Consider the following 23,047-nt stretch of genomic DNA (forward strand, 5'->3'; position numbering starts at 1 on the left):
CTGAGCCCTGTTTCCCCTGCTAGACGGTGGCACCGACCAGACCGCCTGTGGACCCCACCCAGTCCTGCTTGCGCCCCCCGCCCTCCACCTCCACTACCTCGACTGTTGCCCCTGGCAGTGGCTCAGGCCTGGGACCTTCACCTGCACGTGCCTCCCCGGTGAATAGACCCTCCTTGGCAGCCAACAAGTCACTGTCTCCGGTCACCTCCCGCTCCCCGGGGGCAGCTGTGTCAGCGCCTCCAAAACCACAGAGCCCAGCTCAGAATGCTGCCCCGCCCCAGGACAGTTCTCAGGATAAGCTGGCAGAACAAATAGCCTTGGTAAGTGCCTGGGAAGATTGTAGCATGGAGCCCAGCTGGTAGAATGCATTTGATTTTACTCTCTAAGGGGGCAGTAGTTTAAAACGAAGCCCCTAATGGTCAGGATGACTGACTGAGGTATGTGATCAGGAGAAACCAAGATGATAACTGCATAGTGGGCGCTGTCCTGCTGCAGGCAGACTGGTGTGGAGAAGGCCTTTTCTGTGCTGCTGTCAGCAGTTTGGGTATGGGGAGTGGGCGAGACGTGGGGTGCTGACTGAGAGCTCAGAGCCAGCTGGAGGCTGCCCAGGCCAGTGCAGGTTGCAGCCTGCACTTAGTTGGTGCTTACTGTTTGTTGGGTGACTAAGCAGTTATGTGTAAGTGCTCTGCCATGAGTGTTGGTGTGGGCGCTCTGCCCCATGTGTGTGGGATGGGGCAAGATTGTAGCTTCAGTATGAATTAGTGGCACGCACCTAAACTGTGTGCTGGATGCTCCTTTCAGGAAAACCAGATCCATCAGCGCATAGCAGATTTAAGGAAGGAAGGCCTGTGGTCCCTCCGACGGCTGCCCAAACTTCAGGAGGCCCCGCGGCCCAAATCGCACTGGGACTACCTGCTGGAGGAGATGCAGTGGATGGCCACGGACTTCGCTCAGGAGAGGAGGTGGAAGGTGGCTGCTGCTAAGAAGGTAGGTTTGGGATGCAGGCAATCATAGTTCTCAGGCAGCCTCGGGAGGTATTACAGACGGAATGTGCTGTACGTGGCAGGTCTCCCAGACCCACTCTCTAAAGGGTTTCTTGACTCATGATGTGGATGAAGAATATCCTGTTGTTTAGAGAGTACCTCCTGTGTCATTCCTTTCTGAGGATTGTCCTCAGGGCCCCAGCATGGACTGCTGGGAACAGACCCGGCTCCTCTGCTGCAGTTATGTCCTGGAATTTAGTTTCTTTTCTGGCCAGTTTCACCTGACAGTTGGCATGAGGGTGCCTGCAGCCCCCCAGATCCAGGCTTGAGAGTAGGAGGGGGAAGAGGCCAGCTGGCTGGAGGGCAGCTTAGGCACTCATGCCCGGCCTTATGGCTGCTGGCAGCCTGCCTGCTCCGTGCTGCCTAGTCTTCCCGTCCAGCTTCTCTCCATTTCTGCCTCAGAATTCATTTCCCTCTCTCTGTTCCCAAAGCAGGCACCCAGCCTGGGGGAGAACCTCTGGGAGGTGTTACTGCTGATGCTCGCAGTGTGGAAGGTGGCAGATTTCTAGGGCTCTTAGATCCCAGAGCGCAGAGCAGCTGTCCTTGTGTACGTGTGTGCAGCTCCAGGCCAGATGCTTCTCCCTCCACTGATGTGTGTCTCTTCCTCTGGATTAGATTCATATTTCCTGTACTCTCAGGACTGAGATTGGTCTTGTGTGCCAGACTGTCCGCGTCCCTCCTCTGAACTCTTAACATTGCTTTCCCCACATAGTTTTGGAAGAGAGAAGCTGAGTCCCTGAGGATAACAGCAGGGTGTGAATCTAAAGGGTCTTAAATCAGGTTCTTTGGTATTTCAGAAATTAATATTATGATACTCCCTCCATTTTAGAGAAAAATATGTGTACTTGGTAAAATAACACTTGTAGGAAAGTCAAGCAGCACATTGGCAGTGGTTTTTGCTGGAGTCAGCGTTTCTCCTCTGTGCCGTGTGTGCAGGTGAGGGTGCGTCTCTCTGTGAATTACATGGAGTTATGCGCTGAGAAGATTTTAAGAAAATGTAGGATATCTTTTTTTCTGAAGGCATGACACAGGGCACAGCATGCAATTCTTGAACTTTTATTTACTAGCTTGTCAGAACTGTAGCTCGTCATCATGAAGAGAAGAAGCTTCGGGAGGAAAGGGGGAAGAAAGAAGAACAGAACCGATTGAGGCGAATAGCTGCATCAACTGCTAGAGAAATAGAGTACTTTTGGTCAAATATTGAACAGGTAAATTCTGAAATTTTGCTGGGGTCCTGAAATCATATAGACTGTGTCAGAGTTGACAAGGCAGGCTTCTGAACCATGCCTGACTCTGTGCTGGAGAAATCCCACAGGTAGAGCCCCAAGTGCATTTAGAAAAGCGAGGTCCCTGCACTGCTGTGGCACCTCTGGACTGTTGGCTCATTAAGAGACCTGGTTCTACCTCTCTGTTTCTCTTTGTGCATCAGAATCCCCATTGACCATGATCTGCACGCTCTGTGATGTCTGTGAGCCCCAGTGAGGGGTCCTTCAGACAGACCTCTGTTGCAGGTCACTAAAGGGCTTCCCAGATGGCATAATGGTAAAGACTCCACCTGCCAGTGCAGGAGATGCAAGAGACGTGGGTTCACCTTGTGGTCGGGAAGGTCTAGAGTAGGAAATGGCAACCCACTCCAGTACTCTTTCCTGGAAATTTCAATGGCCAGAGGAGCCTGGCAGGCTACAGTCCAGGGGTCGCAAAGAGTCAGACATGACTGAGCAACTGAGCACACACACGCAGGTCACTAAAGACTGATTCGTACTTCCAGAATGGCTCCTCTGTCTTCCTTTCGGTCTGACAGAATTTGGGCAGGATGCAGCTGACACACCGTAATGAAAGAGTACCAAATTGAACATTTCTCTTTGAACAGCATGGGGGTGAGGCCACTGACCCTATGTGCAGTTGAAAATCTGCATACAACTCATCATCTGCCCTCTATGTCTGCAAGGCCAGGGCTGCTCTTTCAGCCAGCTGCCGAGCATGCAGTTGTGTAGGCTTCACCCCAGAGAACGTCTGTGCACCAGTGACCTGCACAGCTCAAACCCATGTTGTTCAAGTGTCAGCTGTAATCTGAAGTGAGGTTGGACAGCTAGGCTTTTGGTCTACGAGTTTTAATGTTTTCGTATACGGAACTTTTATAATTTACATCCTTAATAGCATGCTTATTTATTTAACTCTCTGCGTTTAGGTTGTGGAAATAAAACTACAAGTAGAATTAGAAGAAAAAAGGAAAAAGGCTTTAAATTTACAGAAAGTTTCCCGGAAAGGTATGATTACTTTTTAAAAAGTCATCCCTTTTGTGGGTTGTGTCTGCTTGGACTCTGCTCATTGTCTCCCTGTGACATCGTGGCCCCCTGTGGAGCCTGCCCTGGGAGACCTTCCTTCAGCAGCCTGGTCCTGGCATTTCAGTTCTTTTGAGATTTGCTAGTATGAGTCTGTGCCCACAGGGTGATCAGCTTCAGCAGGCTCTCAGAACTGAGGACAGTGAGGTGAACTCCCCTGGCTTTGCCCCCCGGGGTCCCCATCTCTGTAGCTGTCTCACTGCTCCCGTGGTGCTCCACAGGAGCTGCCTGGTCACTGGCCACCCAGGAGGTGGCCTTCGCTAGGGGAGGGGATAGTGTCTCTCTTTTATTGATGAGGAAACTGAGGTGAAGAGGTGGTCCCTGCTGAAAGGCATGGATCTCTAAGATCATACAAATCATGAAATAGAAACTTTGCCAGATGGGAGACTGGGTTTTTGCAGAAGCATTGGTGCTGAAAGCCAAGAACGTGTGTGGAGGTGGGGCTGGCGCTGTGCTGCCCTGTGTTCCTGGAGGGGAGGCGGGCCTCGCCCTTGCTGTCCTCTCCTCTCATGGAGGGGGCGCAGCAGAGGTGCCCTCGGTTGTGTGAGGAACGGCACCTCCTTCACAGCCCTAGTGAAAATGAATCATGTTACCTGTCTCTTTAGGAAAAGAATTGAGACCTAAGGGACTTGATGTACTACCGGAAAACTTTCTGGTAAGTCCACGACTGTCGTGTCACTGTGTGAGAGGACGGAAGTGGTGTGAGTGAAATACAGTGCTTGACAAAGTGGAGTTACTTGTGGCTGGAGAAACTCGTAGACATAAGTAATGTTCTCTTTCGTTATGAAATCTGTCTCCCCTGGGCATAAAGCAAGTTCTTCATAGCTTTAGGCTCACCTGGGTGTTACTTTGGTGGTTTGGGGAGACACAGCTGAACACAGCGGGTGTGACTTTGGTCTCCCTTCTCCTCTGCCTCCTCTGCATCTTTCCTGTGTCTGGTGTGGACACACCTGTCACGGCCTCTTTCACCTCTTCTAATTGCATGTTGAATAAACATTTCTGCTTTGGTTTCTCATTCTGTGTTTTTAGATCGCACGCTTAATGATTTTTGTTCTGCGTTGCAGGATTCGGGAATATCTGGAAGAAAAAGAAAAGCGAGCACGTCTTTAACTGATGACGAAGGTCTGTCCCCCTCCCGGTGCTCTTGGCTGTCGGCAGGGCTCTCTAACAGCGCAGCTAGAGAGCTCGTTCAGTGCCCCCAGGGTGTCAAGTATGGCCCTGCCTGGAAGAGTCAGTGGTTCAGTGGCTGGTGCTGTTGGGGGCCAGGTGCCTTGGTGGATGGTGGGGATTTTGCTGTGAAGAAGTGAGGAGCTGGATTGTGAAGGAGGGAGGGTGTCGGATGGTGTGTGTGTGTGTGTGTGTGTGTGTGTGCATGTGCACACACGCATGCTTTTTGTTTGAAGGGAGAAGAGGTTGTTAGTGTTGAGGAGTCAGTGGGAAGGAAGGCCTGCTGTCGTGAGGGCTCAGTTCAGATGGAGCGGTGGCCCGAGGGTGGGTGGAGTTCCACTGTGGGTGCTGGTGGCCTTTTCTCTGCCAGGATTCAGGGGCAGGGGTGTAGGACAGGAGCTGAGCACCGGGAATTTTCAGCTGGAGCCTCCAAATGGCGATGGTGAATTTGCAGTGACACCATGTAAAGCGCTCGTGGGTTTTTCTGTAGTGGGCTCTGCAGGTGGACAAGAAGTTCCACGTTGCTTCCTATTTTGGCCTGAATAGGTCTGTCATGTGATGAAATACCAGGCTCTATTTCACACCTTGAAATGGAAGAGAAAGTATAAAGCATGGCCCCTGTTTTTTTTCTCACTTAATATACTGTCATTTCCAGATTCAGCCTGAGAAATTAGGACTTAGTTTAAACTTCTATAATAGCTGTGTGAAACAGTTCTGGAGCCTTGTAGTGTTTCATGAATAGCTGAAGAGAAGCTGACATGGAGTCTCTCTCTCTGACATTTGGTGATGACATTTCAGTGGAAGATGAGGAGGAGACGATTGAGGAGGAAGAAGCGAATGAAGGGGTCGTGGATCACCAAACAGAGCTGTCTAATCTAGCCAAAGAAGGTAGGCTCTGAGCAGCTTACTGAAAGTGCTCTGTTGAGCATTTAAGACATTATAAACGTGTAAGAGTAAGGTGTAAAAGCCCAAATATATTGCGTGCATTATAGCCAACCACACTGCGCAGGGTTGGATAGAGTGTGAGGTGACCTTTTCCCGGGGGTGACTGCCAGCCTGAAACTTGCCTTTATCATTTCTTTGGCTCAGTTTGTCCCCTTCCAGGCACATAAATCCTGAACTACTGACAGCTTTGCTTATATGTTGAAATTTTGTATAAACAGAACCACTCTGGAGGCTCATCCGCTTGCTTTTCTCAACTCTGTTCCTGGTTTTTGTCCCCTGTGGTCGTGTGTTGCTGTGAATTCATTAACTCTCACCGCTGAAGTGTCGTGTGTATGCCCATGTCGTGGGTTGTCGGTTGTACTGTTGGTGGGGGTGTTGGTGGCCCCCTGCACTTGTCCTGACAGGTGGTGCTGCGTGCATCACTCTAGTGTCTCCTGTGCACATGCGCGGGAGTGCCTGCTTGGAGCAGAGGGGCTGGCTTGTGAGGCATGCACACATGAGGTGGTGCCCTGTCATGGTTAGAGCGGTTGTCTCAGGCCCCACATCTCAGGAGCACCTGTTTTTGTCAGCCTGTGGTGGGGGAACATTACCCACGAAGTGCAGTGTCTTCTTACCGCTGTCTTCACCTGCTTGGTTTTGCATTTTCTTTCCTGTACTGATGGTGGGTGTTCTTCACATGTTCTGGACACATTTCCTTGTCAGTGACGTTTGTCCTAGTGACCTTTCTCCAGTTGGTTGGGGTGGGTTTTCATTCTCTTTATGATGCCTTTTGAGAAATGAATGTTCTTAATCTTAGTGCAGTTGAGTTTGTCAGTGTTGATTAAAAAAACTTTTTTTAATCTCAAGATCAAAAGGATATCTTTCCATATTGTCTAAAATTTTTTTGCTCTCATACTGATGTCTTTCCGTTCACCACAAATTGATTTTGTCTCTAGTGTGAAATAAGAGTGCAGTTTCTTCCCCCCTCCCAAATGGATTACAAATTGTCCCAGTGCTACTTGAAACGGCCATCCTTCCTCAGTGATGCCCAGTGTCAACTCAGATATTAGGTTTTCTGATACGCACAGCTCTTTCTGGGACCTTTATTGTTTTATCGGTCGGTTTGTACCAGTACTACACTCTGTTTATTGTTGTAGCTTTATAGTAGTTCTTTTTTTATATATACTTCTATTTTAAAAAATTACTTTTTTATTATTTTTATTCGCACTGCGTCTTCATCACCGCGCAGACTTTGTCGAGTTGCAGCGAGCAGGGGCTGCTCTTTGTGGTGTGCAGGCTTCTCGTCGCAGTGGCTACTTTGTGGAGCAGGGGCTCTAGCGCTCGGACTCAGTAGTTGTGGCTCAGGGGCTTAGTTGCTCTGCAGCATGTGAAATCTTCCCAGCCCAGGGGTGGAACCCATGCCCCCTGTCTTGGCAGGCGGATTCTTACTCACTGGGCCACCAGGGAAGCCCTATAATAATTCTTGAGGTCTATCTAGGTCAGGCCTTCTGCCTCACTCTTCTTTGAGGAGAGCCTTGACTATTTGGGGCTTATTTCAGATATGATTCAGAATCAGCTTATCAAGTTTCAGAGAACCGATTGGGGATTTTGATGTAAATGTAGTTGAGTTAGTGGGTGTTTGGTGAGAACCGTTGTCTCTATAAAGAGCTTTTTTAAACTGTGATCAAAATAGTCTGTCCATTTACGTAGGTATTTTTAAATAGCTTCCACCTCATGCGAAGAGTTGACTCAATGGAGAAGACCCTAATGCTAGGAAGGATTGGGGGCAGGAGGAGAAGGGGACGAGAGAGGATGAGATGGTTGGATGGCATCACTGACTTGATGAACATGCGTTTGGGTGAACTCTGGGAGTTGGTGATGGACAGGGAGGCCTGGCATACTGCGATTCATGGGGTCGCAAAGAGTTGGACACAACTGAGCGACTGAACTGAACTGAACTGAACTGAATGTTTTCTGGTTGCATATTTTTGTTAGATTTAGTTCTAGGTGCATTATATTTTTTAAAGTTGTAACAAATGGTGTATTTTTAAGATTACATTTTAATTTTTTTGTTGGTATATAGAAATGAAGTTGATTTTTATTTGTTGATCTTAAATCCAGCAACACCGCTGAATTCTCATGTTGCTTGTATGTATACAACCTCTTCATCCCCAAAGAATAACATTCTTTCTTTATAATCTTGATCCTTTTATTACCATTCTTACAATAAAGTGTAGCAACAAAAGTGCTGATGGTGGACACCTTTGACTTGTTGGTTTTTTTTTTTTTAACTTTCTTTTTTTTTTTTATTGTATTTGTTTTGCCATACATTGACATGAATCCACCATGGGTAAACATGTTTTCCCCTTCCAGAACCCTGACTTGTTGTTTTTTGTTTTTGGCTGTACCGCACAACTTGTGGGATCTTGGTTTTCTGACTGGAGGTTGAATCCCAGCCCTCAGCAATGAAAGCATAGAGTCCTGACCACTGGGCCACCAGGGAATTCCCTGGCCTTTGACTTGTTCTTGACTTGAGAGGGGCATTTTCACCTGGAAAGACAGTAGCTTGTGGTGGTTGGTCATGACTGGTTTAAATTCAGTGTTCTGTTTCACCTCTTAGTCTTTGAGCTTCACCTTGTCTTGTGTTCTTGTTGTAGGCCTTTCTCATTCTTTCTCATTCTCGTGTGCATCCCTGACATGGTAGAGTCTGTGTTAACTTGGAACTTTAGCTCCTCCGTCACTTCCTATAGTGCAGGAATTGGGAGTAGCCCAGCTGGGTGCCTCTGGCTTGGGTCTCGTGGAGATGCGCCCATCCGCAGGCCCAGCTTCCGGTCCGTGCCCCGCCCCTCCAGCCACCCAGAACTAGCTGGCTGGCTATTGGCAGGTGAACCCTAGTCCCCTCACATAGGGACTTCTCTGGGGGTTTGTTTGAGCGTCCCCAGAACAGGGTGGCATGGTGGCTGGTCTCCCCAGAGGAGGTGGTCCATGAGCGTCTGCATCTCCTACAGTGGAGCCTTGTAAGCTACTCACTGTCATTTCAAGCCATCTGGTGGTCACCCTGGTTAGTCCTGACCACTGGGGGAAGCTGACCAGCCTATGAGCACCATGAACGATGTCACTGGGGGTGCGTCTTCATCCATCCACAGGGTGCCTCTTCCTGGTTGGGTCTCCTCTCACGCCTTTCACGAAACTTTCATCACTTTTCTTTATGTAGATGTGAATTTTTTAAAACTTTAATTCTAAGTATTTAAAATACTTTCTATCTAAAGAAGTATAGAAATACTTTCTGAGTAGGATTTTTTCTTCCATTATATATTCAAACTAGTTATGTGTGAAAGTTGTTGATTCTATGAGTTAAGTTTGTTCCAAGACACCTTACTAAATTACCTAATTGATGAAGTAGTTTTTCAGTTGTTTCTCCTTGTTTTTGTTCCTACTTTGATAGCCATTATATGATATATATGCACATTTCCCTGTATTTTGTTATGAAAACATTCAGACGAACCACAGAAGTAAAGAACCTTATTATGAACACCCATGTACCTACCACCTCTCTTCCATAGTTTATTCTTCTTGGCTTTATCACATATCTACCTGTCAGCCCCATGTGATGAACAGTTTAAACTGTGAGCAAATCTAGTCACTGGAATATTAGTCTTAGATAGTGCCTTTCCTACTGCTCTTTTGGGGTACTTCTCTGTGGCATTTCTTATTTTGACCACCAATTTTATTGACATACAATAAAAATGCAGAAAAGCTTACGTGTCACAGGTACCTAGCTAACAGTGTTCTTTGCCTTGTTTTATACGTAACACCATGTGGAACTATGTTTGAACATGAACCTGAAGTCCTAGTTTCCAGTTACTTCCCCAGACAGACCCATGGAGGTGGGAAATAATGACATTAGAGGGCATGACATTTAAAGCCCTTCAGCTTTTCATACTGGTTACCAGAAAAATAAGCCTGTTTATACCACCACCTGCAGTGTTCAGAGTGTTTGACTCAGTATACTGGTCCAGCATTACGGTTTTTAAGATGGTTACTGGTGTGAGGGAGGACCGACTGTGCACTGGTTTCTGGAGAGGCTCAGTTAAATACGTCATGAGCCCTTTATAGTATTTTGTGTGTGTGACAGCTCCATATCCCCTGCCCACTGTGGCTGGGGCTTTAGTTTGCTGTGTTATTTGATCAATTAGGGTGAGCTCTTTATACAAAAAGGCCAATAATCTTTAATCATCCTTTTTGAACATTTTTTTACTCTTGACTTTTATTTGATGTTTTGTATTTTTATGTATCATCTCCACCAATTATTTCCATTGGTAGCATTTTTGTATTTTCATTTATTAATCTATAGGTTTTATGTACATTTATTAGGTTTTATTTGGGTTATTTTAGGAGTATTCTTTTATGAATAAAAGTTGAGCTTCTCATTTCAAAGATCCTTACCTTACCTTATAAAGAAAATGTCCTATACTTTGTATCAGTAATGGGCAATCATTATTAGCTTTTTTAAAATAAATGTGCTTTTAGAAAATACACACTTTTCCCAAGGAATTATTTTAAAGCCAGGGAAAGGAATATACAGTTGAGCTTTGAGCAACACAGGTGTGAATTGCGTGGGTCCACTTACACATGGATTTTTTTTTTCCAGTAGTAAAGACTACAATGCTCCGTGATCCGTGGTTGGTCAGGTGTGAAGAAACCTTACAAGGAGGGCTGGGAGTTATACTCGTATTTTCTTCTGCAGAGTCAGCATCCCAACCCCTGAGTTGTTCAAGGTCAACTGTGTGTGAAAGGGCCCTTCTCCCAAAGGGCCTTTCTTCCCAGCTGACACTGTTTGTGTAAAATAATGTTTCTTCCTGCAATCCTTTCCAGCTGAATTACCCTTGATCGATTTGATGAAGTTATATGAAGGTGCCTTTCTGCCAAATTTCCAGTGGCCCCAACCTAAGCCTGACAGTGAGGAGACAAGTGAAGAAGAAGGTCTGTCTTGACATCTTTGAAGAATTCAGCTTTGAAAACAAAAACCAAAATACCAAACAGAGGAAGGGCACTTAAAATAGAGTTTAAGAATTACCTTTACTCTTTTCAGTCTGATGAAAGAAAAAGTTGAAAATATATTTAATATGAAGTTTACATTAATAGTGTTATTGAATTCTGTGCTTTTTATTTTTATTGGTCAACTTGGCATAGTTATCAGAACGTTTGATCAAGTTGTGAACAGTGTAGAAACAGTTTTCTCCAGATTGTATGTCACCTAGATTTTATCATGTTTATCCAGGCTGTGCTATGCTTGTTTAATTTAGCACACCCATTTTAACGGCTTTACCTGACTTTTGTTGATTGTTCCAAGCAGGTTCACAGACTATGCCCCATAGAGTCTACTTCTTGTTTTCACCCCACCTTTTCTGGTTGGTAGACATGGCTGCCTGTGAGGGGTGGTGTGCGAGGGAGGGGCCCAAAAGAATTCTGTGGAGATACAAGGGCCTTCCAGACCCCTTGCTGTAGCAGGACTCAAGGAGGAGCTGCTGGCCCCCTTGCCCAGACTCAGATGCTTCTGATCCTTCCTTTCTTGATGGCAGAGGGGCAGTCACTGAACCCTTAGAGGCCGTGAGTCTGTGAGTGGTACTTGCTCTAATGCTGCGCAGACATTTTCCAGCTTCACCCAGTGGCCTTCCAGAGTGCTCCTCCAGACTCTGTAAGAGTTTGTACTTGTTTATCTGGAGAGCATTGTTAGCTGTATAAAAGTGGATTAAAAACAAACTTGCTGCTTCGTTCTGTATTTGAAGTATTTGGGTTTTGTTGACTCCTTTTTTCTCTTCTCTTTTTTCTTCTTTTCCTTTTTTTTTTAATTTCCTTTTCTTTTCATGCTAAGTGGGCTCGTAATACTATCACAGCATCTCTGACCCCACAAATCCCGTTTTCCCGTTGATCACAGACATGGAAGACTGCCCAGGGGACCGGGAGAGCCGGAAGGACGTGGTTCTCATCGACTCGCTCTTCATCATGGACCAGTTTAAAGCTGCAGAGAGAGTGATTGTCGGGAAACCTCATACCAGGGACATCGCGGAAGTGACCGCTGTGGCTGAAGCCATCCTGCCCAAGGGCAGCGCTCGGATCAGCACCGCGGTGAGGCTGCGCCCTTCGTGAAGGATGGTATCCCTGTGAGGGGAAGGTTCCTCCTTCTAAACCAGCTCTTTATCCCAGTGGCAGAAGTTGTTGGGAAGAACAATCACTGATCTTTCCTTTTCTGTTACGTATGAATCACCTTCGTGGCCTTCCAATAGGCTTATCCTGTGACTGCTCTGACTTCACTTTGGAGAAAGAATTGTAATGGTTCTCCTGAGACGTGTGTGTTGGCCCGTCTGCCCCGCAGGTGAAGTTGAACGCCCCGGCCCTGCTGTACGGCGCCCTCAGGGATTACCAGAAGATCGGCCTAGACTGGCTGGCCAAGCTCTACCGCAAGAACCTCAATGGCATATTGGCAGATGAAGCTGGGCTTGGGAAAACAGTGCAGATCATTGCCTTTTTTGCTCACCTAGCCTGTAATGAAGGTAAGAGCCTGTCGTTGTTTAAATAGTTCGTATTGGCTGAGGCTGACGCATGGGTAGTACATCTAGCTTGAGGGTGGAGGAGGCCTTTTTTCTCAATTCCTTTATTTCTGCTCCACACTCTGATCCAGGACTTGAGAAAACAGAGTTTAGAAGCACTCATCTCTGGAGCCAACAAAACTCTCGTTCACAGTAAATACTACATCAAGTAACTCACGAGTTCTCTAAGTCTAACGTAGTATAGGATCCAGCCGGCTGTGACTGAGGCTTTGTGACTTCCAGGGTTCTGCTGCCCACCAGTGGGGATGGCAGAGCAGGCAGCAGGGCCTCTGTGCTGCTACTTGTTGGCATGAGTCCATTCGGTTGGGTGCTCACTGCAGTCCCCCTGGGCTGGTTGGGGAGTGGCCCTCCTGGTAGGATCAGTAGCACTGCCCTCCTGTCTCTCTGCTGGATCCTGCCACCCACAGGCCTTCTTTCCCAGCAGGGTTCCATGGGAGTAGCCTGGAGCCCTGCGAGGGCTCAGCATCTGCACAGCAGCAGAGGGTCGGGGTGCCTGCTGCCCCCACAGGAGGCTGTACCCTCCATCCTAAATGTCTGCTTCCTCAGCCCTTGGCTCTTTGAACTCACGTGGAAGTTCAGCTTGGCACTGTTCACCACCCTCCATGCCCACGGGGCTGCAAATGAGTCTGTGCCCATGTCTCTAACCAGGACGGGGGCTTGTGGGCTTCCTCTCCCAAAGGAAGGGTCTGCTGGCACCTGGGGTGGAGTGATGGAGGGCAGCAGAAGCTCATGCATGTTCCAGCACTTAGTCAACTCCCAGGGACCCTTCCTCTCTGTGTCAGTGCTTTAGAGGCAGGGCGGGACCGCTCGAGCTGGAAGAGTTGACATCCTGAGTTGCTGGATGGAGGTTCCTTCAGCCCAGGAGTAGTTTCTTCCTCTATGGCCCCTCCGGATTCTGACAGTTAATTTAGCGTCCTCAGTGAATAACTCTGCCTTGCCCTTAGTTTTGAAAGCTTAGGTTTAATACAAGTGAATCAACTTCGGGACCTTTTTTTCTTGTGTTAATATGTTTGTTTTTGATCCAGTACCACAAAGTATTCAGTGTAGTACTTTAAAATGGGTTTTAATTATCTCAAGATAGAAAAGCTACCATGTCTCTTGTCTTGTTTAGTTGAAAAGAGTGTTTCTTCTTATATTTATACTAGCATGAAATTGGAAGCAACATACACTTCCAAAAATAGGGGATTTTATTTCATTAATGAACAAACAAGTGACTCAGTTATTCTATAGATGAATAGTACCTAGTACCTACCCCATTCCAGATACTGTTTTAGTCACAGGGGGTGCAGCTGTGAAGAGAACAAAGCGCCCCCCTCAGGAGGCCCGCTGCAGGCACAGTGAATAAGGATTCAGCATATTGGCACTGCGTACCGTGTGCCTCGCAAGGCCTTTGAGCAAAGGCCTGAGAATGCTGTGGCCACCTGAGCGTGGGGCTCAGGGAGGTGGGGTTGTGGGTGCAGAGGCTGAAGGAGTTGCCGATGTATCCTGGTGGGTGCAGAGCCAGGAAGGCCCGTCTGCTGGCCAGGTGGGGGCCTTGGTCTTCCTCCTTAGAGGTTTTTGTTACTGCTAGTGTTGGAGGAGTCACTCAGGTACCTTGGTACTGGAAACAGACGAAGGTCCAGCTACTGGGAAGCTTGACAAGCTGGAGGAGAGGAAGGTGCTTGGTAGGTCTTAGCGGGCTCTGAAGGGTGGGTGGGTGAACCCCTGCTGCCTGCTCCACTTCTGCATGGGACAGACTATTTAGATCACCACAGAATATTGAGTAAATTTCCCTTTCCTGCAGTAGGTTTTCATTAATTTCTATTTTATACATAGTATAAACCCAACCTCACAATTCATTCCTCCCCACCCCCTTTCTCCCCTTGGTGTCCATATGTTTGTTCTCTGCATTTGTGTTTTATTTCTGCTTTGCAAATAAATTCTTCTGTATCATTATTCTAGATTCCACACTATACGACATTATAGGATATTTGTTTTTCTCTTTCTAGCTCCCTACACTCTTTTCTAATTAGAGATTTCTCTGGATATGTACCCAGAGGTGGGATTGCAAGATCTTGTGGTAGAGCTCTGTTTTTAGTCTTTTTAAGGAACCTCCAAGGAACACCTGTTTTCCACAGCAGTTGCACCAATTTATATTCCCACCAACAATGTAGGAGGGTTCTCTTTTCTCCACACCCTCTCCAAGTTTTATTGCTTGTAGACTTTTTTCTTTGGCTATGCCGTGTGGCATGTGGGATCTTAGTTCCCCAACCAGGGATCAAACCTGTGCCTGCTGCATTGGAAGCATGGAGTCTTAACCACTGGACTGCCAGGGAAGTCCCACTTGTAAACTCTTTGATGATGGCCATTCTGACCAGAGCGAGGTGGTACCTCACTGTAGTGTTGATATGCTCTTCTCTAATAATGAGCAGCACTGAGCATATTTTCAAGTTTCTGTTGGCTATCTGTATGTCTTCTTCAGAGGAATGTCTGTTTAGGTCTTATGCACATTTTTTGATTGAGGTGTTTGTTTTCTTGGTATTAAGTTCTGTGAACTGTTTATATGTTTTGGATGTTAACCCTTTGTCAGTCATGTTGTGTGCATATATTTTCTTCCATTTGGATGATTCTTTTTAAGGATCAGTATAACACTTTGCATATGAGCTGTTATGACTATAGATGTGTGTGTCACAGATATTTTTTCCAAGTCTGCCATTCCTGATTTTTAACTTGGTTTAGGTTTATTTTATAGCACAGGAGTTGAAATTTATGTATGTATTACTCTAGTAATTTAAACAGCCTTACTTTTCTGGAGAATGAGATTGAAACTGTGTGGTTTGGGACGGGTTGGGATGGTTTGGGTGTGTTCTGACTAGCAGTTGGCAACCATCATGAACATGAGTGTTGGACCAGTGCCCGTAGTGTGGGGTTGACGGCAGGCCATGCTGGGTAGGTGGGCTTGGCGAGCACTGGGCGCAGGGCTCCTGCCTGAGATTTCTTCCTTTCTGAGCATCGTTTTGTGTAGATGAGGGTTCTTCCCCCACTCACGTTAGTGGTCCGTGGTTTTGATAAATCATCATGTTACTGGGCACTTACTTGTTCAGCACCTTTGTGGGGTGTGCCCTCTGGTGGCGCTGGGAGTGGGGATGCAGCACGTTGTCCTCTGTAGGGAGGACGGAGGACAGCCCTCCGTCCCCGGGGATGCCTGCTGCTCTAGTCGTGCCTGGGCTCCCCCACACACCTGCTCACTGGGCACAGTGCTGGGCGCCTGGACTGGACACACAGCTTTTGTTACAGAGGAAACTTCTGTCTCCTTTGTAGGCAACTGGGGCCCTCACCTTGTTGTTGTGAGGAGCTGCAACATACTCAAGTGGGAGCTCGAGTTGAAGCGTTGGTGTCCAGGGCTCAAAACGCTCTTGTATGTTGGCAGCCATAGAGAACTCAAGGCAAAGAGACAGGTATGTTATTTTAAACGTGAAATAGAATGAAACAGAAAACTATCTCAGTTTCTATAGAAAGTAAACTTCAAAGTGTTAGCATATGCTTGTTAGTGTAATTATTGTAAATCACTCATTTGTGAGTCCCCAGACCTTGTAATTGTCTGGACTTGGAGCCCCTGGAAGCAACAGACTATATTCAGTAAACTGGCCTGTGGGGGTTCCTTGCAGGGTTCATGCTCACCTCCCAGAAGTGAAGGGACTCCCCCCCAACTGCCCCCCACAGAGCTCAGGTGGTCTCTGGAGGGGCTGCCATCCTTTTAAACCATAGATCTCTTGGTTATCACAGTCAGAAATGAGAAATTGTGATGCATTCTGGGTTCTGAATGATAAATCCGTAAGTAATTCCCACAGACGTGTTTATAAGGAGTATTTGTGACAAACAGAAGAGCTTCTGAAACAAATTTGGATTTGTATCTTTCTCTTTTCTGCCCAGTAGTTTCTAGTACTAGATTCTAAGTAAATGTTCCAGATCACAGTTACTCATTGAAGAGAAAAATTTGGCTTATGGTTAAACTCTACTGTGTTGAGTAGTAGTTACTAAAAAGTGTCTTTTCTTTGAGGTGTCTCTTCTTGGCTTTTTCTTTCTTATTTTTACTATCTCTGGTTATTGCTTTTTAAAACCTTAAATGTAATCAGTTGCAACATAGCTATTCATGTTTCCTGTCAGCTTCTGAATATATGTTACCCTCACTAAGATTATATACCATGAAAACGAGCCCCACTTCAGGACACTACGTGCCAATATGTTTTCCAAAAGCAAGTGTTAATACCCCCAAAGCAGTTTCTTAATTTGTCCACATGAGGGCTTTAGCCTCCTAGAGAAAAAAGATCCTAAAAATATAAAACATCCGTTTTCTATGTGGTGGCAGCAAGTTGTTAAGAAAAAGGAGTGGAGTGACGGTGATGGGGACAGGGTAAGTGGGTGGTGAGTCCTCTCCAGGTGGCTTGCTCCCGAGGAGGTGGTGAGGCCTGGCTTGTGTGCTGCAGGAGTGGACGGAGCCCAACAGCTTCAACATCTGCATCACGTCCTACAAGCAGTTCTTCAAGGGCTTCGCGTCCTTCACGCGGGTGCGCTGGAAGTGCCTGGTCATCGATGAGATGCAGCGCGTGAAGGGCATGACCGAGAGGCACTGGGAGGCCGTGTTCACCCTGCAGAGGTCTGACTGCCCCTGCCACGTGCCCTGTGCTCTGTGTTGCTGATGTAAAGGTTCTTTGGAGGAACCGTAGGGAATTGCAGACCCCCAAATGGCCTTTCAGCTGCAAAGACTCCCCCTCACCTCCATCCCAGCACTTGAGGGCTGTGGAGACCCAAGGCTCTTGCTTTATTCAGTTCATTAACTTAACTTGTGTGTGCACGCACGCATGCCTGTGCAGGCTCCACAGGATCACCGTCCCTCTCCTTGAGCATTGTCAGAGAGAGTGATTCTGTGCCCAGCCTGAGTCATCTCTCCGCCTGTGCTCAGCCAGCAGCGCCTGCTCCTCATCGATGCGCCCCTGCACAACACCTTCCTGGAGCTGTGGACCATGGTACACTTCCTCATCCCAGGCATCTCCAGGCCCTACCTGCACTTCCCCCTGAAGGCCCCCAACGAGGAGAACCAGGACTACTACCACAAAGTGGTCATCCGGCTGCACCGGGTATGCGGCCGTGGGCCCCCAACGTAGCGTGGATGTGACACCATTTTTGGAAAGGAAACAATGGAGAACTCTGTCTTTTCAGGTGACACAGCCCTTCATCTTGCGGAGAACTAAGAGAGACGTGGAGAAGCAGCTGACGAAGAAATACGAGCATGTCCTCAAGTGCCGCCTCTCTAATCGACAGAAGGCCTTGTACGAGGATGTCATCCTGCAGCCCGGGTGAGTGCACGCCCCACCACCCTCTCTGCCCGCACGGAGCAGGGCCCCCTCTGGTCTCTCAGAAGGCTCCTTTTCAGGAGGTGGGCTTCTGGACCTGGAGGACATGCTCCTCTCAGGCTCAACAGTCCTGTCCCCTCCTTGGTCTCGTCAGAGGCTCTGCCCATAGCCAGCCCAGGAGGAGCACAGCATTGCGCCAGTGTGAGAGGACTCGTGGAGTCAGGGCATTCCTTCCCCGACCCAGACAGACCCCTGGGCTCTTTGGGACGCCTGCCCTGTCACTCTTTGGGGGCATGCCATGGAGAGCGCCCCCACGTCTAACCCGTGCCCTGGCTCTCTGGTCTCTCGTCCTCTCTCATGAGGTGGTGAATGAGTCTCAGAACCACAACCTCGTGGATGTGGGTTGGCATGTGACAGATTTACTCACCAGGTCGAGGGGATGCGCCAGCCGTGCGTTCGTAGAGTGGGAACAGCAGGGGGAGAAGCCCGGCTGGCACGTGCTCGCACACCTGGCAATGCTCCTGTCTCTTCCCACATGTGCGCAGGACCCAGGAAGCACTGAAGAGCGGGCACTTTGTGGACGTGCTGAGCATCCTCCTGAGGCTGCAGCGGATCTGCAACCACCCTGGGCTGGTGGCGCCCCGGCTCCCGGAATCCTCCTACACGGCAGGGCCACTGCAGTACCGCTCTGCCTCGCTTGTCCTGAAGGCGCTTGACAGAGACTTCTGGAAGGTACAGAGAGGGTGCCGGAGGGGGTCTCCATTGAGCTCTTTTCCAGGTGCTTCTGGACATCAGCGTCCACTAACTTGTGTCCTGTGTTCTGCATTGCTGGATGCTGGGCAGCATCAAGGGGCGTTTGTGATGGGCCTTGCCCTGGACCCAGAACCCGCTTTGGAATGGGCCTGAGGGGCAAGCCCACGATGTGAAGGATGGATTGAGGGTTTTCCTCCCTGGTTATTGGCCTGTGAGCAACAGCAGAGTGTGTGAAGGAGAGCGGGACTTAGAACTGCAGGGCCCTTGGGGTGTCTTCATAGGTGTAATTTGGGGATGGGGACCCAAGTCTTTTTGTCAAAGTATTAGTAGCTATACCTAGGGCTTCCCAGGTGGCACAGTGGTAAACAATCCACCGTGGGTTTGATCCCTGGGTTGGGAAGAGCCCCTGGAGGAGGACATGACAACCCACTCCGGTGTTCTTGCTTGGAAAATCCCATGGACAGAGAAGCCTGGCAGACTGCAGCCCCTGGGGGTCAGAAGGAGTTGGATACAGCTAGCAACTAACCATACACACACAACTATCCCTAGGTGGGTAAATTTGGTTGTTTTTAACCAAAAAAAAATAGTTGTATACCTTTCTGTGTTTGAATTTGGGGGTAATGAAAGTTTTCGAAAACCCCAAATTTTAAAACAGAACAGATTGGGAGGTGATTCCGAGCACAAATGTGCTGAGCTCACGGGTCTCAGTGGGTGGGGCCATGCCTTCGGGGACCGGCATTCCTACTCTGGCTTCCACACAGGAGCCTGAGAGCTTGCCCTGACCAGCCAGGCCACTGGCAGGCTGGTGCCTGAGTTCCCCTTTGCTGCCTCTACCCCAGAGGACCAGGGGTCAGGTCTCACAGACACAGAGGAATGGGAACCAGCTCTGTGGCCTGGACAGACTTGTGCAGGTTTAGCACATGACCCTGGGGCCAAATCGTTGGGGGTGGAGGTCCCGGCTCTGCCCCGTCAGGGGTGCGGCCTTGGGTGCTCAGTTGGCCTCGGTCTCCTCGCCACACCAGACACTTGTGAGGAGTCAGTTAATGTATGTGGTGGTTTGAAGAAGGGGCCAGTTGGTGAGCAGTTTGTGGTGAGTTAGTGTGAGGGATGTGCTGCCACTGGGATCACTACTCTTAATGTAGGGATGTGTCCTTCGTTGAGTTAGAGAAAACCTGAGCCATGAGGAATAAAGATGAGTCAGAAGCAGGTTACCTGAAGATACTGCTCAGGTGGGGAGATGGTTCATGAATGGAAGTCTTTATGTTGTGTTTTCGTTTTCAAAACAGCTTAGTTGAGATAACTCACTACCATAAAGCTCACTGTCCTGAAATGTAGTTTGTTGGTTTTAATATATTCACAGAATTGTGCAAGCATCACAACTAATGCTAGAACATTTCATTGCCTCAAAGAAAATACACACACACTGTCACTCCCATTCCCCACCCGCCCCCACCCACCTGTGTCTGACCCTGTGGATTCACCTGGTCCACATATTTCATGTCAATGGCTTACTTCACTGAGCGTAGTGTTTTCAGAGTTCATCCATGTTGCATCATGTGTCATAATCTCTTTCCTCTGTTGTCTGAATGGACCACATTATGTTCATCTGTCCACGAGCTAATGGACATTTAGGTGGTTTACACTTTTTTGGCCACTGTGAGTGCACATTCATGTCCAAGTTTTGTGTGGGTGTGGGGCTCCCTTCTTGTGGGGCTCTCTTCTCGTGGGCACATGTGTGACAGGTGAAAAACTGTGGGGTCATGTGTTGAGTCCATGTTTAACCTTTAGATGAATTGCTAGTCTATTTTCCACAGTAGTTGCTCAGTTTCCCATCCCCATCCATGTGTGAGGGGATGAGGGCTTTCATGTCTCCACTTCCTTGCCCATACCTGCTGGCCCTCCTCTTTGATTCCCACCATCCTGGTGGGAGTGAGAAAGTCCCAAGAGAGGAACTGGTGGAGCGAGCTTCCCCAGGACTCTGGACACAGAGACATGCCACGTGCCCACGGCGCCCACACCAGCACACTGGGGTCTCTTCCCAGCCCCTCCTTGACAAGACCGAACGTCTCCGTCCGCTTAGGCCAGCGTTTCCCAGGCTCACTGCTCTCCTCTGCCGAGTCTGTTCTGTCTCTAAGTGCCGCCCTCGTCTTTCCCACAAGCCATCACTCCCGTGCTAGTGATGGGGAACTCGGGACTTCCCTGTGGCCCAGTGGTTAAGATTTTACCTTCTGATGTAGGAAGCGTGAATTCAGTCCTTGGTCAGGAGCTGAGATCTCACATGCTTTGTGGCCAAAAATCCAGAACATAAAACAGAAGCAATATTTTAACAAATTCATTAAAGACTAAAAATGGTCCACATCAAAAAAAACACAAAAAACAGCGGAACCAAGCACCAAGTCCCACTGGGTACCTCTTGGGAAGAAGGCCAGTCGGGGCCTGTCCTTCTCAGTTTGGAATCCACTTCGATTCCTAGTCAGTTATTTTTTCTCCTGCCTCATGTAGCAAAATTGTTTTCTCTTTTTTCCTTAGGAAACAGACCTTTCTATATTTGATCTTCTTGGCTTAGAAAATAAAATGACTCACCACGAGGCAGAACTGCTGGGTAAGAAGAAGGTGACGCGGAAACTCTTTGAGGAGCTATTCACTGCGCCACCGCCATCAAGCAGGCCAGCGGCCGTCAGACTGAAGCCCAGCAGGTGTGTGGTGTGGTGTGGAGTGGCATTTCCTGCTCACTGGCTGCCTCTGACTGGGTCTTGGCTGGCTGCGGATTGTGGGGTCTGGGTGGCATACCCTCTTCCTCCTCCTGGAAGAGACCCTGGCCTCTCAGGGAGAACTGCGATGACTGAGTTTGAGTTCTACACGAGAATTTGGGCTAGCTTGTGAAGAGAAAGGCTAATCATCTGATCTGGTTATCTGCTCCTCCTGGAAATGTCCGGGTGTGCTTGGTTTCTGGGGTAAACAGCAGGTGTGGTCAGGCCAATGTGGCCACTTGGCTGCCTGAAGAGTAGCCCTTTCATCATTTTGGAGAAGCGCTGGGCTTTGGGAGGGCTCTCCATGGGGAGGCGATCAGAGATGGGGCAGTCAGACTGCCTGTAACCTGGTGCAGGCTCTAGTGGCAGCCGTCAGAGAAGGAGGGCAGAGGGGGTACTGTGGGGGCGGGATTGGGGTCCCTGAGTGCTGTGGGGGTGGGAGTGGGGCCCTGAGGTCTGGCAGAGGCTCCACCCCGGCTACAGCATCAGAGGCAAAAAGGGACATCTTGCAGGTGCCATGAGACTAGACAGCACCTTAGATGATGAACTCAAAATACAAATGACTCGAGGTAGGCGAAATCCATGAGTTGGATTTATGTAAAATTCTGGGCACCAGTCAGAAACAAAGGAAAAAGCAGGTTGGTGATTTAGAGAGAAGTGGGCCAGCTCTGCAGTTGGCAGCCTGTTTTTACTGCCTTTTCTTTATGTGGCTTACTTAACGACTTGGGTCCGACCGCCCTCCCCTCAGCTGCCTTGCCTGCACTCGCAGGAGCCTGCAGCCCTCAGTTAAATACAAAGCCAGGGCAGTGAAGCCAAAATCCTCTCTGGGCTGGTGCAGCCTCATTTAGTTGCTTCTGCTGGCTGTCTCCACCTGTTGCATTGCATAGGGGTTTTGAAAATACTAAATTCCTGCCATTATGGTTTCTAGGTGAAAGAAACATGAAGAGCACATTGCCTTGTGATAAAATCAGACAGGGAAGCTGTGTTGTGGCTCCCCCTTTACAGTTTTCCCCACTGGCACCTATAAGGTGCCTTTATCATTTCTGCTGTTTCTTGTTATCTAATTGTGCAAGTTGACTTTTCACTCCACTTGACTCTTAATCAAAAGAGTAGTCTAATGGACTTTGTGTTAGATATAATTTTTCTAGTCCACGTTCATGGGAACCTAAAAGTTGCCATCACATTCACTCCTGAACATTAGCTAAGCATTGGGGGGTAGAGGTACCACTTTTGTGTACTAAGCACCCCTCCCCCTGTCCTTGGTGAGCGGCAGCTTCTTAACACTGTATTTAGAAATCTCCCCATTCTTTAAACTGCCCCTGGGGTGGGAAGCCATCTGCCCTCAGGTGGCCCTGTATCCCCAGCGCCCATCTAGGGGGCCATGCCTTCCATGTCTCAGCAGTGTTCATGTCTCCCTCCCTGTGCACACGGGGGTCCAGGTTGTTCCAGCCTGTGCAGTACGGCCAGAAGCCTGAGGGCCGCACCGTGGCTTTCCCCAGCACACATCCACCCCGGACGGCCACCCCTGCCACAGCCACAGCCACGCCACAGGGCCACGTTCGAGGACGGCCACCCATTGCCACATTCTCTGCAAATCCGGATGCAAAAGGTATGCCTCTCAGGGGGGCTGTGCTTGGCGTCACAAAGGGTTTTTGTGGCAAAAATTCCTCTCACACTTTCCCTGGCCCCATGGGGATGTGTGACCACTCCTCTGAACAGGAGTGGGACTGTCCACTCTGGCTCTTGCAGGAGACCATGTGTAGTTCTTACATGAGTTTTAGTTTGTTTCATGTCTTTGAATTGTACAAGACATTACATTCTTAGTTGAGTAACTGTTGATGTGATGGTGAAGATGTACCTCAGCAGAAACGTTCTCTTTTATGTCGGGAAATACACGTCAAAATCATTTAAGAAACTTCTGAGGAAGTCTGTTCTTGTGTCGTGTGCCACCACTTCAACGTAACCTGCTTGTTACTGTGAAGAAGGGTAGGGTTAAATGGCAGAAAAGGTAATAAATAGTCTTGTAACCCTTATCCATGGCGTCACGTCCACTGTGTTTTTCTGAGATCTTCATAAATGCCAGAGCAGCTTGTTGTAAGAGCTCTTTGGGAAGCTGGGGGTGCC

The 23,047-nt window shown here is 48.4% G+C and overlaps 1 protein-coding gene across 13 annotated transcripts in view; it reads left to right on the forward strand.

Moving 5' to 3' along the window:
* EP400 (E1A binding protein p400) overlaps positions 1-23,047 on the forward strand; it is a 103,237-nt gene that overhangs the window by 35,313 nt on the left and 44,877 nt on the right. For 11 of the 13 annotated variants that reach the window (XM_081541748.1, XM_081541750.1, XM_081541749.1 and 8 more), the window contains 17 exons: positions 24-320; positions 802-987; positions 2,111-2,251; positions 3,232-3,310; positions 3,991-4,040; positions 4,450-4,507; positions 5,351-5,440; positions 10,352-10,459; positions 11,415-11,605; positions 11,853-12,030; positions 15,388-15,524; positions 16,554-16,723; positions 17,030-17,204; positions 17,287-17,423; positions 17,966-18,152; positions 20,703-20,869; positions 22,363-22,532. In XM_081541748.1, coding sequence (XP_081397874.1) covers positions 24-320; positions 802-987; positions 2,111-2,251; positions 3,232-3,310; positions 3,991-4,040; positions 4,450-4,507; positions 5,351-5,440; positions 10,352-10,459; positions 11,415-11,605; positions 11,853-12,030; positions 15,388-15,524; positions 16,554-16,723; positions 17,030-17,204; positions 17,287-17,423; positions 17,966-18,152; positions 20,703-20,869; positions 22,363-22,532 — 2,521 coding nt within the window. The remainder of the gene's footprint in view (positions 1-23; positions 321-801; positions 988-2,110; positions 2,252-3,231; positions 3,311-3,990; positions 4,041-4,449; positions 4,508-5,350; positions 5,441-10,351; positions 10,460-11,414; positions 11,606-11,852; positions 12,031-15,387; positions 15,525-16,553; positions 16,724-17,029; positions 17,205-17,286; positions 17,424-17,965; positions 18,153-20,702; positions 20,870-22,362; positions 22,533-23,047) is intronic. The other 2 variants (XM_081541755.1, XM_081541756.1) reach the window with 1 other exon arrangement.

This window comes from Giraffa tippelskirchi, chromosome 11 (assembly GCF_054371585.1).
Source record: "Giraffa tippelskirchi isolate mGirTip1 chromosome 11, T2T-mGirTip1v1.2.pri, whole genome shotgun sequence".
NCBI lineage: Eukaryota > Metazoa > Chordata > Mammalia > Artiodactyla > Giraffidae > Giraffa > Giraffa tippelskirchi.